This window comes from Hemicordylus capensis, chromosome 2 (genome assembly GCF_027244095.1).
Source record: "Hemicordylus capensis ecotype Gifberg chromosome 2, rHemCap1.1.pri, whole genome shotgun sequence".
Taxonomy (NCBI): Eukaryota; Metazoa; Chordata; class Lepidosauria; order Squamata; family Cordylidae; genus Hemicordylus; species Hemicordylus capensis.
In genome coordinates, this window is record NC_069658.1 from 376,882,074 (window position 1) to 376,907,372 (window position 25,299).

At 42.9% G+C, this 25,299-nt stretch overlaps 1 protein-coding gene across 3 annotated transcripts in view; it reads left to right on the forward strand.

The window, feature by feature from the left end:
* The first annotated feature begins 2,471 nt into the window (after positions 1 to 2,471).
* The window catches only part of PWWP2A (PWWP domain containing 2A), a 31,418-nt gene continuing 8,590 nt past the window's right edge, over positions 2,472 to 25,299 (forward strand). Inside the window, exons 1-3 of one of the 3 annotated variants that reach the window (XM_053293939.1) lie at positions 3,199 to 3,330; positions 9,414 to 10,158; positions 19,501 to 22,312. In XM_053293939.1, coding sequence (XP_053149914.1) covers positions 19,568 to 21,184 — 1,617 coding nt within the window. In that variant the 5' untranslated portion in view covers positions 3,199 to 3,330; positions 9,414 to 10,158; positions 19,501 to 19,567 and the 3' untranslated portion in view covers positions 21,185 to 22,312. Of the gene's footprint in view, positions 3,331 to 9,413; positions 10,159 to 19,500; positions 22,313 to 25,299 lie in introns of those variants that run through there. The other 2 variants (XM_053293938.1, XM_053293936.1) reach the window with 2 other exon arrangements.

The window sequence follows — 25,299 nt, forward strand, 5'->3', positions numbered from 1 at the left end:
GGATCGCCCCTGGATCCCTTCTTGAAAATCGGTGTTACATTTGCTACTCTCCAGTCCTCTGGTACAGAGCCCGATTTCAGGGATAAGTTAAATATTTTAGCAAGGAGGTTGGCAATTTCACATTTGAGTTCTTTGAGGACTCTTGGATGGATGCCATCCGGCCCTAGTGATTTGTTAGCTTTCAGTTTTTCCAGACAGTTTAGAACATCATCCCTTGTCACTTCTATCTGACTCAGCTCTCTAGCCTCCATCCCTAAAAAGCCTGGTTCAGGAACAGGTATATGCTCAGTATCCTCTGCCGTGAAGACAGACGCAAAGAACTCATTCAGCTTCTCTGCAACCTCCATATCCTCCTTAATAATCCCTTTCACTCCCTCATTGTCTAATGGTCCAATTGCCTCCCTGGCAGGTTTCCTGCTTCTGATGTACTTAAAGAAGTTTTTGTTATTCCCCTTGATACTTTTGGCTAAATGTTCCTCAAACTCTCTTTTGGCCTCCCTTATTGTCACCTTGCATTTCTTTTGCCAGAGTTTGTGTTCCTTTCTATTCTCTTCGTTTGGTCTGGAAACTACATTTGGTCTGGAAACTACATAGTCTGGAAACTACATTTGGTTCAGAATGCCGCAGCCAAGCTGGTCTCTGGATCATCTCGGAGAGACCATATAACTCCTGTATTGAAGGAGCGACACTGGCTGCCAATGTTTCCGGGCAAAATACAAGGTGCTGGTTATAACCTATAAAGCCCTAAACAGTTTGGGCCCTGGGTAGTTAAGAGAACGCCTTCTTCGTCATGAACCCAACCGCCCACTGAGATCTGCTGGAGAGGTCCGTCTGCATTTGCCACCAGCTCATCTGGTGGCCACTCAGGGATGGGCCTTCGCTGCTGCCCCAAGGCCTTGGAATGCGCTCCCTAGTGAAATAAGAGCCTCTCCATTGCTGACAGCTTTTTAAAAGTCTTTAAAGACGCATCTCTTCACCCAGGCTTTTAATTAATATTGTTTTAATGTTTTAATGCTGTTTTAAAATATTCTTTAAAAAATTTTAAATTCTTGTAATGTGTTACTTTTTTCATTTTTGTCTTAACTAATGTTTTACTTTGTCTTTATTCTGTTGTAAACCGCCCAGGGACATAAGTTTTGGGCGGTATAAAAATGTTTTAATAAAAATAAAATAAATAAAAATAACATACACAGCAACACAATTCCATAAAAATATATTCTACATAACCTCATAAACCACACCCACAATTTTATTGCTTTCATTGTATTTTATATTTTATTTTATTGCTTTCATTGTATTTTATTTTATTGCATCATCTGTGTGTAAAACATAGCAGATTTTAAAGTGAGAGATTCTTACTGCAATACAAGTACGTTTTAGTGATAGTGGTTTAGTGCCAGTATAGTATAATGGTTAGAGTATTGGACTAGGACCAGGAAGACTTGAGTTTGAATCCCCATTCAGCCATGAAGCTCACTGGGTGACTCTTGGCCAGTCAAGTATCTCTCAGCCTAACCTACCTCACAGCGCTGTTGTGAGGATAAAAATAACCATGTACACCACTCTGAGCTCCCTGGAGGAAGAACAGGATAGAAGTGTAAAAATATAAATATATAAAGATAGGAAAAAATCCAAAGGAAGGGTTAGTTTGGTAATTACATGTTTTCCACATTTGAAGTTTGCAAACATGCTGATTCTTATTTTCTCTTCTCTTCCACTACCACTTGTGCAGTCTGAGCCAATGCATGTTTACTCAGAAGTCCCACGAAGTTCAATTGGATTTCCTCCCAAGTAGACATGCAGAGGATTGCAACTTTCCCCACGTTTCCCCCTTTCTACAGAACCAGACTTTTCCAGAGTGAGGCAGTCAGACCTCCTAAAGAAGACATGGGCAGTCTCTCTCAACCCACACGCTTTTTTCTTTTTTACGGGGCAGTGGGGTGGAATTGATATTTTGATTGGTAGAAAGCTGATGCTATATAAGAGATAGAAAGTACTTCCCCATTTGGATTACGGATTGTTGCTACCGAAAATCAATAGCACAAATTCCTGATCTGATGCTGTTTGGGCAAGCACATGGTGGATTCCTTGTGGTAGTGGTCTTCCTTTTTCGCGTTACGTTTTGCCTCACTTGTTCTCGGCTAAGAATAGGCACTGCCACCTGAGTAAGGGTTAGGGGAGAAACTTCCCTGCTCTCCTTCCCGCCCTTCTTTAAAGAGTCTCATCAGGATGGAGTCTGGGTCCCGGGAAACCAAGGACACGTCCCAGCTACTAGCAAGTCCTACATGACGGTCGCTTCTATCTCGCACTCAAACCTTCATTTCAAAGGACATCGTGTAGGACCAATCATAAGCTTCAAGGAGAAGGGCGGGCCTATTTTTTATTCACGAATGGAAGAAGAGGAACCCATTAACCTGCCCCTTTTGATCTTTGTCGACACAGATACCACTAGCCCCGCCTCTCTGTTCCTCTTCCTGCCCTCAGGTTCAACGTTTCCCCCCCTAGCCAATAGGAAGTTCCCCCTGGCCTTGATGGATTCCTCCTGCTTCCAATAGGAAATTAGAAGCGGCAAGGTACTTGCCCCCTGGTAGGCGGTGTCCCCCTCCCTTCCCAGGCGGGCGAAGAAGGCCGCGGTTATCGATCCCGCTGCTGGTAGAGGGAGGAGGAAGCAACAGCAGAGAAAATGGCGGCCGTAGCTGCGACTGCGGCGGTGCCGGGTGATGGGGGAGCCGGCGAGGCCGAGCCCATTCCGGGCAGCGAGGCCGGCACAGACCCACTCCCAGCCGGCACTCAGGCCGCCGTGGAGTCGGCGGTGCTCGATGCCAGAGAGGAGCCCGTCGAGCCCGCTCCAGGTGGGGAGGCCGAGGAGCAACCGCCGTCGCCACCTCGGAGCCCGACGGGGACTCAAGACCTGCCGCAGGCCCAGCCCTGCCCGGGGGGCCCCGAGGGAGAGCCGCCTCAGCCCTGCCCGCTCACCGCGGGGCACTTCCAGATCCCCGAGGAGGAGGAGGAGGAGAAGCCGCAGCCCTGCCTGTCGCTGTTGCCGCCGCCTGCAGCTGGGGGCCCCGCGGGGCCGGAGCCCGGGGAGGAGCCGCCCCGGCCGGAGGAGGAGGAGCCGGATGCTGCCGCCGCGAAGCACCACCAGCAGCAGCAGCAGCTCTCGGTGACTGTGGAGCCGGCGGTGCCCGCTGGCGAGGAGGAGGAGGCGCTGCTGCTGCCGGGCTCGGAGGTACTGGTCACCCTGGATCACATCATCGAGGACGCGCTGGTGGTGTCGTTCCGGCTCGGGGAGAAGCTCTTCTCCGGGGTCCTCATGGACCTCTCCAAAAGGTGAGCGCCTGGCTGGCTGGCCGGCCGCGCCCCACGGACCTCTCCCTCCCTCCCTCCTTCCTCCCTCGCTCGCACTGCGCCTTCCAGGTTTGCTCCAGGAGGAAAGGAGCCCACCCGCCCCCACCATGTCTCTGTCGCGCCTGGAGGGTCCTCTTCCTCTTCCCCCCCAGCCGAGGCTCTGAAAGGGGAACCCGGCTCGCCTGCTGTGGGTTGTAGAGGGAGGTGGGCGAGCTCCGCCAAGAGGGCGAGAGTGCCTTGTCGCAAGTGGCCTCGTGGTCGCGCTCAGAGCCTTGGTCTGATCCCTCCAAGCAGGGAAGGGGCTTATCTCCTTCCAGCTTCAACTAGTTTTGGGGGCTACGAGCTTCGTATCTCTCGCAAAGGTTTTCCTTTCTTTCCTCCCGAAGAAAAGGGCTTAGTCTGGGAAGGAACCCTGGCCGATCTGTATCGGGCCGATGCTGGAAGGCTGCCACCCTGTTCAGTGGTCCCACGTAAAGCTGGGGAGACCATCGCCTATTGGTAACGGAAAGGAAAACAAGAACACAAAACACAAAGAAACCCATCATTTCTTGCCGATTATTGCATAGAAATTCACTTGGTTGGATTTATAAAATGAAAGGGCAAAATACTATAGTTATATCCAAACTTGCTTGGGGTTCGTTTAACTAAAACTAACTTATTGTCGATGATATAGTATGTAATTGTTCTTAGAATATTCCTAAAAAGGGGTTAGGGAAAACAGTTAACCTCTATAATGGAAAAAGTTCACTTCGTCGTGGGTGAGCGATATCCTCTCTTTTGCCAGAGTTTTGCATGTTGGGAAGTTGCCATGTATTTTGTCTTCTCACTTGCATGTATTCAGGTAAAAAGTATTAATTGCATCACCCATACATTACAAGATACACTCTTTCCAAGCAGAGAAAACAGTATGAACACACCTATATTGTGGCATTCTTTGTATGTGAGGATTATTTCTATTCCTACCATGGACTGAAACATACTTGATTATAAAAGTAACATGTAACAGCAGCTTTGTTGTCCTATCTGTGGTGTGGGGATAGATGGACACAAGAGCCAGAAGTTTCTGGTATAGCCAGAGAGAAGCAGCACAGTTAAGTGTGCTGTAGAATCCATCCCTTAGATGTCCAAATCCAGCTCTGTCCACTACAGCAGGGACTCCCAACAGGGAACTAGTGCCCCTAGGAGTACTTCAGTGGTTTCCAAGGGATACTTGGAGCCCATCTGCCCTTCATGCTGCAGCTGTGCTATTTGTTCCCCAGCTGAGGATCACTAGTTTGAGTGGAGGAGGATGTGTCCTCAGCTATGTGTCCACTGCAGAAGGGGAGGGAAGAGGGTGAAGACCTTCCCTCTCTGCCCTTGATTGGCTGGCTACATCAGGAGCCCCTGGTGGCGCAGTGGTAAAACTGCTGCCCTGTAACCAGAAGGTTACAAGTTCGATCCTGACCAGGGGCTCAAGGTTGACTCAGCCTTCCATCCTTCCGAGGTTGGTAAAATGAGTACCCAGAATGTTGGGGGCAATATGCTAAATCATTGTAAACCGCTTAGAGAGCTCCGGCTATAAAGTGGTATATAAATGTAAGTGCTATTGCTATTGCTACATGCTGAAGCTCAGTGTACCTCTGCCCCCAGCCTGACTGAAAGACTTCGGGAAATTAGCACTGAGTAATTCCATTGAAATTACTTGTCCTATTAATTTCAGTAAGACTGCTTATGAGTAACTTGACATGGATGTGAGCCAGTGACTGGAGTAGCCTGTCTTCCTAACTGTGTAACGCTTAAAGGGGTGTGTGTATGTGTGTACACACGTGTGTACACACGTGTGTCTGTGTATTTTATATATATATATATATATATATATATATATATATATGCGCACACATACACACAAACTTAAATGTTAGTTATAAGATGGGCAACTTCAGTCACTAGTTTGCATCCAGATTATGTTACGCTTCAGCAGACTTACTGGAATTGATGGGACAAGTAAATGTGGCCCATAATTTCAGTGGGAGTAGTCATGACTGACTTCTCAATGCAACACAGTGATTGGAAGTAGCTTGTCTCATAACTAACATCTAAATTGGTCCATGTGTGTGCTGCAAGAGACTAACAAGCCTCAGGAGAAACCTGAAGGTTTAGATTTGGGTAGCTTGGAAACTGCTTCTTCCAGGTCCCATTCCATCCCACCTTGACATCAAGATCCACTGATGGAAGTACATAAGCTGCATTTTACCACACATCTTTCAACTCCCCCTTCCTAATTTTCAACTGGCAATTTACTAGACATGTCCAGATACCTCAAGTTGCAGCAGCTTGCAGGTTGACATAGATTTTAAACTATTGTTTAGTATACTTGTGACACAAAAGTCTAAATGCCTTAATTTTATCTTTTAAAAGGAACATCTTACATGCTAAATAAGATATACATAGTTAATTTTTGTTTTTAAAACAGTAATGCAAAAGTAAGGCGTGTATATATATTTTCCTCCAATTGTCTGGCTTTTCCAGGAAAAAATGGTTCCCCCCCCCATGGTTTCAAACTTCTAGAAATTCTACATATCTACTTGTGCAGTACTTCAGAGAAAATAAAGAGTATTTCAGATGAATTTTGTAGAACTTTTGCTGTTATCTGACCGGTCTAGTGCAAATGCTCCAGTTTATATGGGCTTTTAATGCTAAAGAATGATGTGGTAATTGCTGTGTTCTGACTGAAACAACCATCGGGGCTGTGCAAGGTGATAAAGTTGGGAGAGGATGTCTGCAATCCTGGCCCCCACCATGAGGAGGCAACAGAGGGCGGGGCAATTGCCCCTAGTAGTGCAGTGGCGGTGGCTCTTTGATTGCCAAAGAGCACTGGCCAGAGAAAATCTCTGGGCAGGCAGGGAGTGATGCAAGGAAGCCTGGAAAAGCATGCGGGGCAGCTTGGAGGAAGCGCTGGGTGGCTGGGTCCTGTCGTCCTGCTCAGAGCTTCTCTCAGGATCCTATGCTTCCTCTCTGCCACCCATGTGCTTTCCCAGCCTGCCCTGGATCATGCCTTGCCTGCTTCCAAGATTCTCTTCAGCTGCCTCTGCACCAGTGCTGGGACATTTAAAGAGCCCCTCTGCTGCTGAACTACCTGGGGCAATTGCCCTGCATTCTGCTGCCTCTTCATGGTGGAGGCCAGGATTTCCAACATCCTTCCTCGACTTTACCGACTTGCACAGGCCTAACAGTCATGTGGAGGGCTGGTTGCCTGTAGCATTTCAGTATGAGGTTCAGTTAATCGCTCTTCTGCCACCCCCATTTTTAATAGTTCAAGGTGCATAGTAGAAATTCCCTTACCATATGAAGTTTGTCATCTCTTGTTACAGATTACCAGCTCAGCATATGGCTTCATGTGTTCCACAGTGAATTTGTTACATGGTCCTTGCTTTAAAAGAAGTCACCTGTATTCAATCTACCTTGATATAGGTAGAGTGCTCATAGTGAGAAGCTTGGAAATGGCCAACTTATGGATCCTGCCTATTCGGTCAGGATCCAGACTAAGTTAGTTATAACTAGCTTGTCTCATTTATTACAATAGTGCTTAGTCGTGACTAACTTAGTCTGGGTCTTGTCAATTGATTTTTCAAATCTGTGGTCTTTAGGTGTGTGGTGAAGTGTCTTACCTTACATTCTCTTTTGCAGGTGTGAATTCCAGATAAGCAGGAGGAGTCAAGTAGGGGTGGAGAACAAAGTAACCATTTGTTAGTTTAACTGGAGAAAACAAAACTCAAATCCATAAAAGCAAGGAACTGAAATTAAGTCAGCTGGTTATTTTTCTCAATCTTTGTATATCTGATGTTTTGAGTAGATCACCAGTTTAAGTTCACACAGTTGTATTGCCAGCTTGTTTGTTCTGGTAGCTTCTGCAAGTACTATTAATACTTTCTTTGAACTTTCAAAGGAGAACTGAAAACGTTGTCTCTGCTTTGGCTTAAAGTAGCATGAACAGTGATTGCAGTGAGTGCAGGTGGGACACTCGTGTGCCCCCTGCCATCAAGAATGAATGAGTTTGAAGTTCTCTCACCCACTAGCCATAGATTGCCAGACTGTTCAGAATAAATGAAGAAAGGATATTCCCATCATAACATCTTTGACAGTACATAGAAAGAGTTATTTTATTAGAAGAGAAAATGTGGCAGGAGCTGGAAGCTTGCACTCCCAAGTAGGATACTGCAGTATTTACTTGGTTATCATTTTAACTTAGAAATGGTATCAAAACAGACAGTATATACAGTCATGCGGGTGATAAATGAACTGATTTGCGCGTAAGTTGCTGGGAAATAAATGGGTCTGTGTCCAAGATGTTAGCATAGGACTGTCATACTCCAGCCTCAAAGGCAGGATGCCTCTGAGTACCAGTTGCAGGGGAGTAACAGCAGGAGAGAGGGCATGCCCTCAACTCCTACCTGTGGCTTCCAGTGGCATCTGGTGGGCCACTGTGCGAAACAGGATGCTGGACTAGATGGGCCTTGGGCCTGATCCAGCAGGGCTGTTCTTATACTCTGTTTTTAATTCAGTTCTTTAGGAGGCATTATTTCCCCATTTGGGTATTGGTGTAGACATATCTTTTGGAATAGCCTTACTTTTATGAAAGTGCCATAAACTTTAAGGACTGCCATATTTTATATCAGAAGTAATTTGTCCAGATAATATCCGTGTTCCTTAAGTGCCTGTTATGCTGACGCTTACCCATGTTCATCTGTGGGCAGTATACCTGTGATTGCTGAATTGTGCATACTCCATGTGACATTTTGGCATTGGAATGGTTCCTACATGTTTCTCTTTTTCCTTAGTTACAAAGAAACTAAGAGACTTAAAAGTTGGTACCCATCTTCTGAGCTTATTCTGGGATAGTGATCAGAATCTGCGAGCTGGCAGGCATCAGGTGGTATCAGCCCCTCTTTGCTCACCTCTTCCTTTCATATACTACTGTCTAGCAGTCACCCCAGACTTTAGGCCTTGGGAGGCAGGACTCCTTGGGGCAAGAGAGGGGGTTATGGGGATAGGGCTGAACAGCCAGCAAGCAATCATGCAGGCAGTTGGTTAGCAACAAGCCTATGAGCTTAGAATGTTAAGGCAATAAATTACTCTTGCTCGCCTGTGTGCTACATTTCTTAAAACATTCATATTCTGCAGTGCTCACATGTTAGTGCTGATCACCATGACAGCTAGCTGGAGATACTTAATGGGTTCTTACATGAACAGTAGGATGAAGGAAAAGGTTGACAATAAAACTCAGCAATAAAAAAATCAGATGGCATTTGGCAAAGAGTTAACTTCTTTCAAATCATACACCTGTAATAGAATTGGAAGGTACTTCAGATTATTTTGTTCAGTTGCTGGAACTGGTAATACTTCCTAGAACAAATATCCAGTGGTTATTATTTAATCATGTACCATTTTAAAAACCTCCAGAGATAAATCTAAGTTACTGAACAGCCTGCTCAGTAGCTCGAATGTTCTTAAGTTGGATATAATGAAACCATCCTAAATCTACTCAGCTACAGTTTGAAGTGCTGCTTCTCACCTTTCTCTTAGTGACCCTGGCAAATAATTCTTTTCATGACATTTAAAAATATTTCTTCATCTTCAAAAATGGATATGGGGTGTGTTTTGGCTGGGTTAAACTTATTTAGTTCCTTTTAGTTCTCTTGTTTTGTGTTTCAAAGCCATTATTTCTTCCTGTCATTGGAATCTTTTCTAGTGTGTGTATCTTTCATACTTATCAAGACGCAGATGCAGTATTGACATCAAGGACATATCTTTAAAGAGTTACTAATTCCATGTTCAATCTCATGGTTTCGTCAAAAGTTTGAAAATGGGGTAGAAAACGCACCCCAATTTCCTGTTCATCTTCGGCTAATGACTCCTAGTCAGTTATTGCTGCTACCACTCTGTGTACAGCAAGCTTACTAATTAGAATAGATCTGAGCACATAAGTGAGGCATATTGCAAGCAAGTCCTATATGTTGGGTTTTGTAAGAACGTATGCATGACAGTGAGGGTGTTGGAGCAATAATGCTTGTTTCCCTTCTCTTCAGATTGGATTTCCAACAAGACTTTTACAGTGCACACTCCTATCAAAAGCTCTGGAAGAAAGATACTGTCATGTCAATGTTTGCTGACATGATGTAGGAATATCTTAATCTGGATAAAGTTTGGACAAGAGCTTGTACTGTCTACTACCCCAGCTTCTTAAAGCACTTTATCTGTTGATTGGGCTTGGGGGAATGCTACAAGGGCAGCTTGCTTAAGGGCATTTTGTCATGGCAACATACACATGATCAAGACTAACTAAAGGCCCATGAAATATGCGTCAGTAGGGTGGCTTCATCCAAAATAACCTACAACTGAGTGATAATATAAGAGAGCCATGAAGGGAGGCCACTTAAGTGAGAATGACAAAGGGAGGCCTAATTGGATATAGTGATTTAAATGGCGCTGTTTGCTACAACATGTACTTCAACTTCCCCTGGCCATTTGCTGCAAGCCTCTCTAGCTACCTCATCCATCCTTCTGCAAGTTATCTTCCTACATGACAGCCCTTACAGAATATATGATGCAGTGTGGATCAATAAGCCAATGTAGCCACACAAAATGTCACTAGGGCTCCATGGGCCCAAGAGTTAATTCACTACAAAAAATGAGGAAAGCCGGAAGTGGGTAACTAGTAAGAATACACAATGAGTTCTGCTGGATAACACCAAGGATCTCTCCAGTCCAGCATCCTATTTAGTGTGGAAACCAGCTGGGTGCTCCTGGGAAATCCATAGGTAGGGAATGAAGGTAATAGTTCACCCCCATTTTTTCTTCCTCCGCCACTGGCCACTCTGCTGGTATCCAGACATTCTGTCTCTGAACATGGAAATTTCATTTAGGTATCATCTGTTGATAAAAGCATAAATTTGTCAAATCATCTTTTAAAGACATTGAAGCCAGTGCCTATCATCACATCTTATACAGTGAATTTGTAATACATTTGTCGCTGGGATTGGGTATTGTTGGGAGAGGGAGAAGAAATTCTCTTTGCTTTTTCTATACCGCACAGTTCTATAGCACTGTCATGTTTTCTTATTCTACATTCTTCCCCCCCACCCAACCCCCCCACCCAAAAAGCACCAACTGCTTAGCCTTGTAAGAAGATATTGCAGCCTCTTGATTCATTTTGATTGCTCTCACTTCTGGGCCCAGTTCTTGTATGTGTGCTGGATATATGTGAAACTTGAGTCCATTGATTTGTAGTCCAATCTTTTTTCCCCCAATGGCCATATAAGTTCACCAATTAATTACCAATTAAGCTCACCAATACCATGCAAAATAAGCCTCCTTATAAGCAGCTGTAAATAAATTATTGAATTGTGGAAACTATCATTACAGCTTGTTGCAACTCAGTTTATGCAAGCTGAAAGAGAAGTCAAATTAGTAACTTATGATATCGTGCATAATATCAGTAGTTCTTACTGCCCCACTTGGTCCCAAGCTAGGAGGTGGCATCAAGTCAAATGCCAGCAGAATTATGGTAGCAGATGTGGAATAACCATAGTATGGATGCAAAAAAAAAAATACATATTATACAATAATGACTTGTTTTTCGTTCTTGAAATTTGTTTTCCTGTTCAAATGGCCCCAAAAGCGATAATTTACAAACTATAGCATGACAATGCCATAGAGTTACACACTGAAGAAATTCTAGTATCCTTTTTGCAGACCAAAATGCCCCTTAGAGCGAAAAGGTGATACCTAATGCCCAAATGGTTTTTACCAAGTGAAATCTTAAAAGAAAAGGAAGCATCAGCCTAATGGAGTTAGGCAGCAGGTTCTTCAGGCCTGCTATTGGCAGGAAAAGAATCTCTTCCTTCACAGCAAGGCAAAAGAAAATGGCAAATCATGGGCACTGGGGGTCCTCCCCATAGCACAACTTGCCTGAGATAACTTCCACCATAGAAATAAATTGCGCCAATTTTATAGACGGTCTTCAGTCCTGATTTGTAGGAAGGTGGCTTATAAATGCATAAAACAAATGAGGAAAACAATAAAGGACTGCCCTTGGGACACCTAATACTGAGGTTGCCATGTTGTGGGTGGGAGCTGGATTTTGTACCCCGTTCCCTGCTGTGTGGCTACAGTGAGTTTTGAGGGAGATAGTGAAGACCCACAATTATGGACATTGTTCAGGAAATCCTCTTGTAACTCCCTTTACATTCTTCCGTGTAAATAAAAGTTTGTGATTAATTCCTATGAAGACCCATATGAGAGTATTCGCCCTTTTGCTGTGCTGGCAAAACCCAATACTGAGTAGCAGCCTCCTAACAGTGGCACTGTGGAATGAGGGAATAGGGTGAAGCTTCACATCAGAATTACAAATCTCTGATTTATTTTCCAAGTTCTTGGATGTTAGAAATTGGGAGGTTGTCTAGGGTTCTCTTTCTTTGGGGTATATAATATAACCTATATTTAACTAGAGATGTGAAGGCCTGAGGGAAAACCAGAAAAAAAGGGGGGGGGCCTTCCAATTTTCCCCGAAAGGACTTGTTTTATACAAAAAATTCCAAGACAAATTGGATTATGACATTTTCTTTTGGAATAATGAAGGAATAAATTAAGAGAAGGTGTTCAGATATATTCATATAAGGAAATAAGTTTTGGCCTTTACTTTCCCAAGCTTTTTGCTTGCTTCAAGCTCTTTTGTCTTCTACAGCATGTGAAAGAAACTAGTCTATGTTTGGAAATACACCAGATCAAGAAATAAACGTGAAAAGGTAGAGAGGCTTGTCTCAGTACAGGCAATTCAGTTTTCATAAGTCATTAAGATGATAAAAATGAAGGCTAAGAAGCAGAAACTGCTCAGTGATAAACATGATCAATGTTATGAGCAGAGCAGGTTGTACATAATAAGTGCTCCTAAAGAAACAAAGTGACTTTTAAACCCATAAAGGGCACTAGAAAAAAGCATTGCACTTCCAGTGCCTATAAATTGAGCCGCCCAGTCATGCAAGTTTGGGGCGACAAACAAATTTGATAAATATATACATTTCAATTTCCCCCAGTTTCAAACCCACCCCCCGCCAAAATAACCCAGCGGGGAACAGGTTTTCTAATGACTTATTTTACATTGTTATATTTAACCTATATATTTTTAAAGAGAGTTGTATTAAACCCAAGGTCATCAACTAACAAATGCCAGCCTCCACATACAGACAAGTTGTTGCTCTTGAGAACTATATGCATTCTCAGTTATGAATATTGGATTTTAAAAGTCTTGGAACACAACCCATTTGTAAGTTGGTGACTTCCAATGATACAGCGCTGAGCTGTTTCTCTTGAGCAGTACCCCGAGCCTTTATGCCACTTTCACAAGTGAGACTAAATTAGTTTTACATTTCCAGTATCTTTATATCCTTTGTGTCTATAAATTGAGTTGGAGGTACATTCAGTTTTTAGAATGGCTCTCTTCTGCTTTGTACTGCATTAGCAGTGGTCAGAAGTGACACATTTCCAACCAAAAAGATGTTGCATATGAAAACGTCTTTAGTAATTTGATATGTTGAATATAACTTGCTCCTCTTCTGCTTCCTTCCTTGATGGCTCAACTGCTTCATAAATGCTTCTTCAACCTAGTAGGTTTTTTCACATATCACAGTTACTGTATGCTTATATAGATTTGAGTTTATGTAGGTGGTGGGCCGGGACTGCCTGAATCCTTGCTTAGCTGTTATGGTCACGATTTGATGCTGGGCAAATTATTCTCAGCTATAACTTTGCCAATCCAGAAGATTGTTCCCTATGATGATCTCTCTTAAAATATTCTATGTAGGCCTAACTACTTTAGGGTGATTGTAACTCTAAAATGCTAACACAGTGAAGCTATTCACACGATTGCTCAAAACCGGTCTACGGGAGCCCAGCCCGGTTTTGAGCAATCGTGAGAACCACCAGGCTGGCAGCCGAGCCCAATGGTTCTTTGGCGGCTAGCCCACCTAAAAGCCTCTGCCCCTAAATGAAGTTAACAGAGCGAGTGCTCCGTGTCAGCCGGGGGGGCAGTGGCACCTTCCTGGGGTTCGGGGGGCCGGGGTGCAATATGGTGGCGCTCCCCTTCCCCCGGAGTGCCAAACAAAGCTGCGGCTGGCCAGAACAGCTGGCCATCGGGGCAGCCGATGCGGCCACCCAGCAATGAATAACTGCCCATGTGCGGGAAGAGTGGGCTAAGCCCCCTCTCCCTGCACAAACCCCATCTAGCACTGCTTCACACTCATGTGAAGTGCCTCAGTGTGTCAAATACATCCGTTTCCTTGATTATTTTGGCATTTGGAAGCTCTCTCACTATAACTGTTGGTGAAACCTGACTAGATTCTCTAAGTTGGTTAGTCTGGAACTTTGTCAGTGGTGCTTACTAGCAGTTTTATCTGCTTTCAACATGTCCCCTAACCTGGAATGTGCATTTACAATAAGCATGCATTGGGTTACTTTCCGATTGCATAACTCACCGATGACTTTGGCCCCACTACCTTGAAATTTGTGACATAAGACATATTTGTTGCTGAGGGTGTGCCTTAGGTTTACGACTTGCAGTGATTCTACAGAAATGGCCACTTAGATGGTGTGCCTGGGCCATGATTTTGAGACTTCTCATTGAATCTCAAACTGGCATAGTGTTAGGAAGCAATTAAGTGATTTACTTTTCTGCATAGGTTTTAAAAAACCACTTGGATTTATAGGAATCTAAAGTAGACAAGGCTTGAAAAATATTCCATTGTCCAAGGTGCCAGGTCTACACAGAACTTAATAGCTATTTCAGTGAATAAACCATTGTTTGAATTTGAAGGACTGCAAATGGTAGTCTGCTCACACAGCAGGGCTTTCCCGTACAGGCCTCAGTGCTCTTTGCAAAGCTAATTCTGAGTGTTGGGGGATATAGTATAATCGCTGGTATAGTGTGGGATATGGCATGGGGGATTGTAGATGGAAGTCTGTTTACTACAGACACCCATCCCTTTCCACTCGAGCTAAATGCTTTTTAGATCCAAGCCACTGTGAAGAATATAGATTCTTGACATGTCTGCCAGAATTCTAGTGGAAGCTTTATTTCTTAAACTATACTCCAAAAATTTTGTTACACAAGTTGCACGGATCATTAATTGTGGTTGGCACTGGGACAAGGCATCCCAAGGGGCCCCCTCTGCTGATGCCTGCTCTGGCTCTATGGTCAGGATTGACCCCAGCCAGTAACTGGTATCTACTAATAACGGCCCTTTTCAATAACGGCAGATGTTGATTTATTTCATTCTCTTTGGGCCAGCAAAAACCAGTGGTGTTCTAACATGTGGCTGCTGCCCACCATGGTTTTTTCCTTTCACAGTGTGTCATGTAGCACTGTGATGCTACATGAGGCATTGTAGTGGGGGAAAGTGTGGTAGACACATTAGAAAAATACCTGAACGTACACCACAAAGGAAAGAAACATGCACCTACTGCCTTGGTAAGGGCATGGGGGCTCATGAGAGATCACCTTGCTGAGGGCCCCCTTAAATCTGGAACTGAACCTGATATGAATGGCTGTATCATGAGTAGATTGCACATTGAGTCATGTTTGCACACTGTAGTGTGGATTTATTTCAAACATTTCCTGTAGTAAAGTGTACAAAGTGGTACATAGGATGCTTGTAGTTTTTCATTATTGGCAAATGTGATTATGGTCTAATCTTACTTACAGAAACTGTTGGTTCAGTTTGCAAGATATATTTAAGCATTGTTAAGGAGATAGTGTGCTGACCAGTGTTTCCTCTAAGGCATGCACATGTGTGCACACTCACAAGTTGATGTCCGCTCAGTTGATTTTAGATCCTACTCAGGTTGAATCGGGAAGGCCCCTTTCTAAATGCTCATGTGGGCACACTGCCTTGATACTGTTGCCCAGAACAAAACACATTCTGCACACAGATGAAAAAAAATAGAGGGAACACCGGTGCTGACTGCTGTTTATACTAGATGAACAGGGAACATTTACATTGGGATATGTTGACTAGAAATATAGATTTCTAATATCAGAGGGTGTTATTGAATGATTGATTGGTTGAATTTCTATACCGTCTAATATAGAAGTCTCTAGGTGGTGAAATCTAGGCAAAGTTAAGTATTGTTGGTTCTCATTTGTTCGCTAAGAGAGTCAAGTACATGCTTAAATCTCTTCCATTGGAATTGGAAATACTAAAACTTTTTACATTTTATAAGTACATTTTATAATTCAGACATTTCATGGCTGAATGGGGATTTGAACTCTGCTCCCTGGTCCTACTGGCCCTTGGAAACCTCGGATTCTCTCTTAAAAGTGCTTAACTCTGCATGGATTATGCTAGAGAAGGGTTTTGAGTCCTCCAAAGTCAGTTTGGTCTCATTGTGCTTTGGGCTAATGGGATAAATATAAAGAAAGAGTTAAATTGTTGCATGTAGGAACTAGGAGGCAGGCATTCTTACTATTGACATACTGTTTTATTTCTGCCAGAAATAAATGACATTGGGACCTATGAGTCCATAAGCAGGCTGTTTAAAATTTGTCAAGTTTGCAGTACAAGTACTTGCCAAATGCTAAAAAGAGAGAGCACTGTGTGTAAGAGGCTCAGGAATGGAAAGCGGTCCTGCACTCTCAGACTGTGCAGTTAAATTCCAGATCCTTTAACCTGTTTTGCTGCAACCCTGGGCAGCAGAGGCTTCAGAAGCACTTGAAGTGCTGATCGTGTTCCCAGGGCTGGTTCATGGCAGTCACCATTTTTAGCCTACTTTCCAAAGGGGAGAAGGCTTATGAGATTGCTATGTGTGTGGTGGTGTCCCTGTTTGTCCATCTCTAACTTGCATTTATGGCCAGATACACCATAAATCATAATATGTATGTGATTTCTTACCAAATGTTAGGTAGAAAAGCAGTCTTATGAGATGCCCTGAGTAATGGGCTATTTCTGGGAAGTGGGGGGGAAAGTAACAATAGCCCAATGTATCTTTTTAAAAAAATCTTCAGTATATATAGGCCACTTGTCATAAGACCAAGGCATCTAACAGTATAATAAAGTAGAATACAAATCCACATAAAAACATAAACATATCCCCAGAATAAGACAGTATAAAGCTTTATCTGCTGCAAATATTTCCAGCTCAACAGTTTCAAAGCAATGGTGGAACATTGCTTTGGAATAAATTTTAAATACGTTTTAAGTAAGTACTCAAAGGCCGGGAGAGTTGAGGCAGCACAGACCTTCTGTGGGAAGGAGTTCAAAATATATGATGAGAACAATGGGATAGTGACTGTATCATGTGCAAAGGTCCTGAGGGGCATAGAACCCCAAGACTCTTCTTATAGAAAAGGGAACAAACACACATTCAATATAAAAGAACTCCTAAATTCATAGCTTCATGTGTGGGATTGTGTAGAACTTGAAAATTCGCAGATTTGAAATATCTAGTAACTGACAAACTCCATTGAGCTCCCCAATCTCTCCTCTTGCTTTTAACTTATCCTGAATCAATCCTAAATAAAGGAGAAGCAGGTTATATCTCATCTGTTTGAGCAAGCTATACCTGTCTATAGGCCAGGACATAATTTGCATGAAAAGCAAAACCGCAAGATAATTGTTCCTGGGGAGGGTTCGTATAGCTAGTGTGTCTTTTGACTGTGTTTTTCCATGGGATGTTGGATAGCTTCCTAGTGGTTGGTGTAAGTAGGAGAAATCCAAGGTGATTTGCCTTTGCAAAAACTTGTGGTGTACAAGTATAATTTACAAAAAGGAGCATAGGAAGCTGTCTTATATCAAGTTCGATCACTGGTCCATCTAGCTCAGTATTGTCTACACAGACTGGCAGCGGCTTCTCCAAGGTTGCAGGCAGGAGTCTCTCTCAGCCCTATATTGGAGATGCCAGGGAGGGAACATGGAACCTTCCTGGAGCAACCCCATCCCCTAAGGCAGGCCTGCTCAACTTTAGGCCCCCCAGCTGTTTTTGGACTACGGCTCCCATAATCCCCAGAAAACAGTGGCCAATAGCCATGGATTATGGGAATTGTGGGCCAACATCTGGCCAGGTTCCAGTTTTGAGTGTCTCCCTTGATGGGGTCATGCTCCGCTTGAAAGAGCAGGCTTGTGATTTGGGGGGTCATCCTGGACTCTCAGCTCCTGCTAGAATAGCAGGTGGAAGCCATGGCCAGGAGAGCCTTTGCCAAGCTTCGTCTCGTGTACCTACTGCGGCCTTACCTTGACTGGCAGGCCCTAGTAACTGTGACTCATGCCCTTGTCACCTCTCGGTTGGACTATTGTAATGTGCTCTGCCTGGGGTTGCCTTTGAAGACTACTCAGAAGCTTCAGCTGGCCCAAAATGCCGTGGCCCGGCTGCTTATGGGCAGCAGAAAATATGACCATGTTTCACTTTTGTTGTGGTCACTGCACTGGTTGCCAGTATGAGGTCGTCTCAGGTGGGCCTTCTCAGAGTTTCAGGCCCAGGGGAGGTACGTGGGAGGGCCTTCTCTGTTGCAGTCCACTCCTTCTGGAGCACCCTGCCTCCTAAGAGTCATAATGCCACCTCCCTTCTGACCTCTAAGAGGCTTTTGAAAACTTATTTATTTTGCCAGGCTTTTATTTGTGTGTTTGTTTCCCCCCTTTTTTCCTCTTGTTTTTGTTTTAATTTATGTAAACTGCCTCAAGTCTATGGAAGTCAGGGGGTCATTAAATTTGCTTGCATAAATAAAGAAACAAACATCTGCAGGAGGGCCAAAGTTGAGCAGCCCTGCCCTAAGGGGAATATCTTACAGTGCTCACATGTCTCCCATTCAAATGCAAACCAGGGTGGACCCTGCTTAGCAAAGGGGGCAATTCATGCTTGCTACCACAGAACCAACTCTCCTCCCTAAAGCATAGTAGTGTGGATGTTGAAGGGAGTAACTGAGAGACAGGGAGATGTGTGGGGCGAGTTGAGGGTTACATAAGATATTTTTACTTACCTTGTTGGACACATTGAGTATCTTGGTGAGTGGAAAGATGATATATAAATGTTTTCATAAGTAAATCTTGGCTAAGGTTGTGGCATGGCAACCTACCTGTAGCTCTACTTACTCATCAGTTTTCAGCGATGCAAAGTGATGCAGGGGCAGCATAGGAAACTGTAGGCAAGGCTTGCTGCTGAAAGAATATAAAAGGTATGTATTTGGGTGTAGCATTGCCCACTTTGGGTAACAAGACCCTCATTTTGTACATATAGTGACTTATAGAGTCAATTCAGAAATCTTAACTCCACACCCTGTGCCACTTAGCAAGTGTTTGCAGATACAGACACTCTGTTCAATTTTTTAAATTGGATAAATCAAATTTCCTGCCCTTCTGATAATGGCAACAGTATTTTATTATTAAGTTCCCATTTCCAGTCTCTACGAGAGAACTATTTTGGGCACCACATTTATCTTGAATTCATAGACCCCAGTTAACACTTAACACAACTTCATGTTACTGAGTGTGGTCTGTGCTCAAGAGCTGAATTGATTGTATGGATTTCTGAGTTTTAATTGTGACTCAGTTCTACAAGTTCCTAATTTGCCCGATCAGTTGAAGTCTAGAAAATATTTTTTTCAGTTAGATGAGCCTAAAAATCATAAGGTCACATACAGATGAGAGAACCTCATGTCTTGATAGCCAAGTTTTGATTTGTGGTACATTTCAGATTCATCCAGCATATGAGGGAAGAGAGGCCTTGCTTCACACCAGACTTTGAGAAACCCTCTTGTTGCTTCTGATATCCTTCCAGGTTCTTTACATAGTGAACTTGGGGAAGGGCAGGATTATTGCATATCATACTGGAACTGGCCAAGCAGTTGCTAAGAAGAGTTTCACTGTTATCATTGGTGATCACATTTGTGGAACCCAGGCTCGGATCTAAGTGAAAATGACCAGATCGAACCCATGTGGTTATCTCTAGAGCAGTAGTTCTCAACTGAACCATTTTTATTTGGTGTATTCTAAAATCTTGCTTCATGGACTATGAAACATTAGTTAACTACGATGTCTGGAAATGTCCTTGTTTGGTCTTCTTAAAAGCGAGTCAAATAAAGGAGATTCATATCTAACTCTCCCTGTGTGTGTCTCTCTCTCTCTCTTTAAGGTTTGGACCCCATGGAATCCCTGTGACCATATTTCCCAAAAGGGAATATAAGGATAAACCTGAAGCGATGCAGCTCCAAAGTAAATCATTCCAAGATGAGACACAGGTGAAATGTGAAGCCAATGGTGTAGTCACAGACTCTTCTCCCATCCAGCAATCAGAATCTAACCTAGCTAAAAGCCTATGGACTTCCAAACCACCTCCCCTTTTCCACGAGGGAGCACCATATCCTCCTCCTTTGTTTATCAGGGACACATATAACCAGTCAATACCTCAGCCTCCACCTCGGAAAATTAAACGGCCCAAGCGGAAAATGTACAGGGAGGAACCCACTTCTATTATGAATGCTATCAAACTACGACCCAGACAGGTCTTGTGTGACAAATGTAAGAACAGTATTGTTGCAGAGAAAAAAGAAATTAAAAAGGGCAGCAATGCAAGCGACTCCTCAAAGTATGAGGATAGTAGAAAACGAAGAAATGAGAGCATAACTACTGTGAATAAAAAAATTAAAACTGATCTTAAAGTTGATGGGAAAAGCCAAAATGAAAGCCAGAAAAGGAATTCTGTGGTCAAAGTTGGAAATATTGCCCACAGCAGAAGCAAAGTAGTCAAAGTTTCCACTCAAGCAAATATGTCAAAAACACAGTTAAATACTAAAAAGGTTCTCCAGAGCAAAAACATGGATCATGCAAAAGCTCGGGAAGTTTTGAAAATAGCCAAAGAGAAGGCACAAAAGAAACAAAGTGCAACCTCTACTTCCAAAAATGCACATTCAAAGGTCCACTTCACACGGCGTCTTCAGAACACCAGCTCAGGTTCCCTGCCCCCACGATTGCGACTAAAACCACAAAGATATCGAAATGAAGAAAACGACTCTTCTCTCAAGACAGGGCTTGAGAAATTGCAGAGTGGCAAGATGGCAGCTAAGCCCCAGTCTCGCTGCTCCTCCACCCGCTCAGCAGGTGAGGCCCCTTCAGAAAATCAGAGCCCCTCAGAAGGTCCTGAAGAGGCCAGCAGTGAGGTTCAGGACACAAATGAAGTGCATGTACCTGTTGATCAGGATGAACAGCAGACACTGGGCAAGAGAGGCAGCAAAAGCAATATAACGGTTTACATGACCCTTAATAAAAATAAACCTGACTCTTCCAGTGCATCAGTGTGTAGTAGTGATAGCACAGATGACTTGAAGTCCACCAACTCTGAGTGTAGTTCTACTGAAAGCTTTGATTTTCCTCCTGGCAGCATGCATGCACCTTCCTCCTCCTCCTCCTCGTCCTCTTCAAAGGAAGAGAAAAAGCTCAGTAATTCCTTGAAAATGAAAGTCTTTTCAAAAAATGTCTCTAAATGTGTCACCCCAGATGGCAGGACCATATGTGTAGGAGACATTGTTTGGGCCAAGATATATGGCTTCCCATGGTGGCCAGCCCGTATTCTTACTATAACTGTGAGCCGGAAAGATAATGGCCTTTTAGTCCGACAGGAAGCTCGTATTTCATGGTTTGGGTCCCCAACAACATCTTTCCTTGCTCTTTCACAGCTCTCCCCCTTTTTAGAAAACTTTCAGTCGCGATTTAATAAGAAGAGAAAAGGTCTTTACCGCAAGGCCATTACAGAAGCAGCCAAGGCTGCTAAGCAGCTAACTCCTGAAGTTCGAGCCCTGCTGACACAGTTTGAAACATGAACATGAACAGTAAGGTAGGCGAAAAATGTGGAGGCTCCATGAAATGTATAGCCTAGTTAAAGACCATGAAGGACTTGGCCAATTTAAAACAAAAATTGCACTGTTGGCTGCTTTTTTTATACTGAAATTTCCATTTGTAGCAAGATATCTTGACTGAAAGTTATACTTAACAAATTGTACATGCAATCAAATTAACCTAAAGTGAAATCTCAGTATTTTTCAAGAGGACTCTTAAACACTTTTGTAAAAGTTAAAATTCCTCTGATCACCCCATGCACAGGAGCCATAACCTCAGCTGAAGAGCAGTTTATTTGCAGGGAATTTTTACTCGTTTCTACCCACTATATATACCATGTCAAGTGTGTTGAAAAGGGGGGAGGGGGTGGTAGACACAAGAAATGGAAGTTGTAGACATGACCTGGATGGTCCACCTTAAATGCAGAGCCCTCGGCCCTGTCCAAGCCTTTGAATTTTACTTCAGTGTTTTTACCCCCAATTAATTTTAATAGAATGAGCGGGCCCAAAGAGTTTAACCTATGCTTAAAAATATTTTCATTCACACTGGCCACTTTTAGAAGGACTGGTCCTTTTAGAAGCCAATTCAAACTGAACTTTGTTAGAAATGTGTGATCTTTTAAATGAATGTTGGTGGTCAACGCTTTCTAAACACTCAATGCTATGCACCCAGGGATATAAGTGTGAACTTCAGGTTTTGGCAAGTTAAGAGGAAGCCAATTACTCAGTCAGGTCCAGAAAATTCCTCCGTATTTGGGATCAAGGGCTGTTAATGCTGCATAGGTGTGAATCATCACTTCCTTTCGGGGGAGGGGGGCTCCTAGGACAATTGTCCTGAGCAGGTTTAGCTTGAGAGATTTTGTGTTGTGTAAATAATTGGTCAGATTTTTTTCCTGACTACTTGTTCTTAAATTCTTAGGATACGTCCTAGTAAATTACACTTTGTGAACTGTCAGATGTGTAATTGTTGCATTTGGATGTACCGAACTGCATATTTTTTTTAAATATTTCCATTTAAGGTATCTGTTTGCAGGTCAGAAAATATGGAAAATGTAATTGTGTAATGCTCTGAAATGTACAAAAAGAACTGTAAATAAAATTGACTAAATCTAATTATTTGTGTGTGTTTCTCAAAAAGCTTTGAAAAAATAATCAGGAAACAAGGTTGTTTTCTGTCCACACACTATTTAGGAGACATTTTAAAACTGAAGTAATTCTTTCTTGCTCAACACTCTAAATTAGTTACACTAATCGCATATAAAACACCATTTGTGTACAGATAAATAAGGTTCTAATTTTTGATAAATTACTCAACAATCTGCTTCCTCTCAGTAAATCCTTGTCAAACATTCTATAAAGGATAGAGTATCTTTCCAGAGGACTAACCTTTTCCACCATTTGATGTTACTTAATCCCAGCATCCACTAGCTTGTAAGATCTTCTGCATGTCTTGTGCTCTACATTGGTGGGCATGTATATGCAGTTGGTTCACTTACTTGTAGATGCCACACTTTCCAATGGACTTGGCTAGCTTTTACTTGTTCTGGCTTTACACTGTTGTGAGAAATGCCTGCTTTCATTCCCAAGAAATCCACATGGCCATTGTACGTGACTTAGCACTTGGGGTGGTTGTGGGATGAGTGAAACCTAAATTCATATCTGTGTATCTCAAATACACACTCTAAAGAATTAATGAGAGAAGGCTCTTGTGACAGTTCGCTAAGGTATGTTCTTTAAACATAATTTTATAGATATTAAGGGTTATTCTGGTGCTGTGTACAACTTTGAAATCTGCTCTAACTTTCTCAGCTTTTTTGAAGAGCTCTTCGCTAGGTGATTATAAATCTCCAAACCTATAGGGAAACAAACTTGCCTTCAATCAATGCTTTTTGAAATTAGAAAACACACAATTAATGCCTTAATAGCATATTTCACTCCTATACTGTGTATTCTCTTTCCTGCAAACAGAATCAAATGCAGCCTGACACATACTGAGTAAGGCTTGCTCTTAGGAATCAGTTCTGCAGATGGAGGGCAGAGCAATTTTTGGCCAGTCTCACCTCTCTGCTGCAGCCACCTGTGCCTCCTGAAAATATGTCCCTGAGAGCCCCCCCCCCCAAAAAAAACCCCACAAGGGCACTTTTGGGAAGCACAGGCTGCTGCAGAAGAGTGGTGGGATTGCCGGAAATCTCTCTTCCCCTCCATGCATGTGCAGAAGAGTTCATCAAGCACAACTGTTCAGTATGTCAGGCACAACATTCAACAAAATGAGCAAAAATGTAGCATGAAAACTGCAGCAGCCTGTGCTTCCCAAAAGTGCCCTTGTGGTTTGAGGGGACTCTCAGGGACAATTGTAAATAGGGACAGGAATTGGTAACAGCAGGCAGTCTTTGGACACAACCTGTTGAATTTTTTTTGGGGGGTGGGGGGTGGATCACGTGTGAATATTTATATAGTAATAGAAACTAACTCTCAGTTTCTGTGCAGTCCTTTTGCTTGTGTATTTCTTGTTTTGGGCTGGGGATATCAAACATCTTTGCTTACTCCACTTTAGCTGATTACCTTTGTAGTGGAAGGAACATGGAATCTATCCCTGTATACCTACGGAGGAACTGAAGCCTTTGAACTAGAAATGAGACTTTGAAGTTAGTGGTTTATTTTAGTGTAACTTTCAGTGCTTCATACCCCAAATTGTACCTATGGGATACAGTATTAACAGACTGAAACTAGTGGTGGAACAGATGGCTTGTTATCGTAAACAAAACTACTTCCGACTGATAATGGAGCCCTAACACCTTGTTGCTCTCACCTACCAGTTCTATTCCCAGGTGTCATACCTGTGAGAATTGTATTGCAATTCTGTAGAAATTATGTGCTCAGTCTGTGATTTCAGTGCAGGTTAAATGTGCAGACCTGGATTGGATTGCACAGTTACACTTACGGTTTTAGTTTGGTTGTTACCAGATTAAGATCTAATTATTTGAACTTTAATGTATATATTAAATCTGCATACATTTGTTTGAGAACAGGAGTTCTAAAGAAAGAAGTGCACTGCCCTTGTTTGCTGGATGATGCATACACATGTTGTAGCAAGCATCATTTCCCAGGAGGCCTTGCCCACTTCCTCACAGAGGAAGGAATGCCACTTCTGAGATGGCTCTTGCCACAGGTTGTTCGTAGGACTTGTAGGGAGGCTAATACAGCTTTTAAAAGCTGCTGTCTGGTTAATTGGACACACCTTTTTGGTTGATCAGAGAGTTCTTAATTAAACACTATAGCCCTAGTTTGAGAAGACTTCTTTGCATTGTTGAGATCTAGCATAAGTGGTGACATGCATAATATCTTCCTACATGATCAGTGCACAGAGTAGATGTTATAAACATGTAACAAACTCTGGGGCGGGGGGTGGAGGATAAAAATAAATTATACATGTGGAATGTACTCTATGTGCTTTCCTCCTTGGAGCTGTGACAGTAACTTGTCTATACAAGCATTTTAATAAGAATTAATTAGCATGTTAAATAACCTTTTTAGTATGGGTTAATCTGCTCTGTAGACAAGTCCTTCTACAGTTTGGTACAGTTTGCTTAAGAGATATAGACAGTTTAAATAATTTGAATACAGGCAGTTTAAATAATCATAATTTCATTAGATGAAGAGAAATGAGAAATCTCTCCTACTTCCTTTTCATAGTCTTATGGGTTTGGGAGTCACATTCTGTAAAAGTATTATTATTATTATTAATTCGATTTCTATACCGCCCTTCCAAAAATGGCTCAGGGCGGTTTACAAAGAGAAATAAAACAAATAAGATGGCTCCCTGTCCCCAAAGGGCTCACAATCTAGAAATAAAGATGAGATAGACACCAACAATAGTCACTGGAGGTACTGTGCTGGGGGTGGATAGGGCCAGTTACTCTCCCCCTGCTAAATAAAGAGCATCACCACGTTAAAAGGTGCCTCTTTGCCCAGTTAGCAGGGGTAGTAAATGTTTACATGCAGGTGAACCAGTTATTAGACAGCAACAACAAATTCTGTACAGCTGGGAAGCAAGAAGACAACGTGGTGCAAAATAGCAATATAATGGATTAAAGGACAAA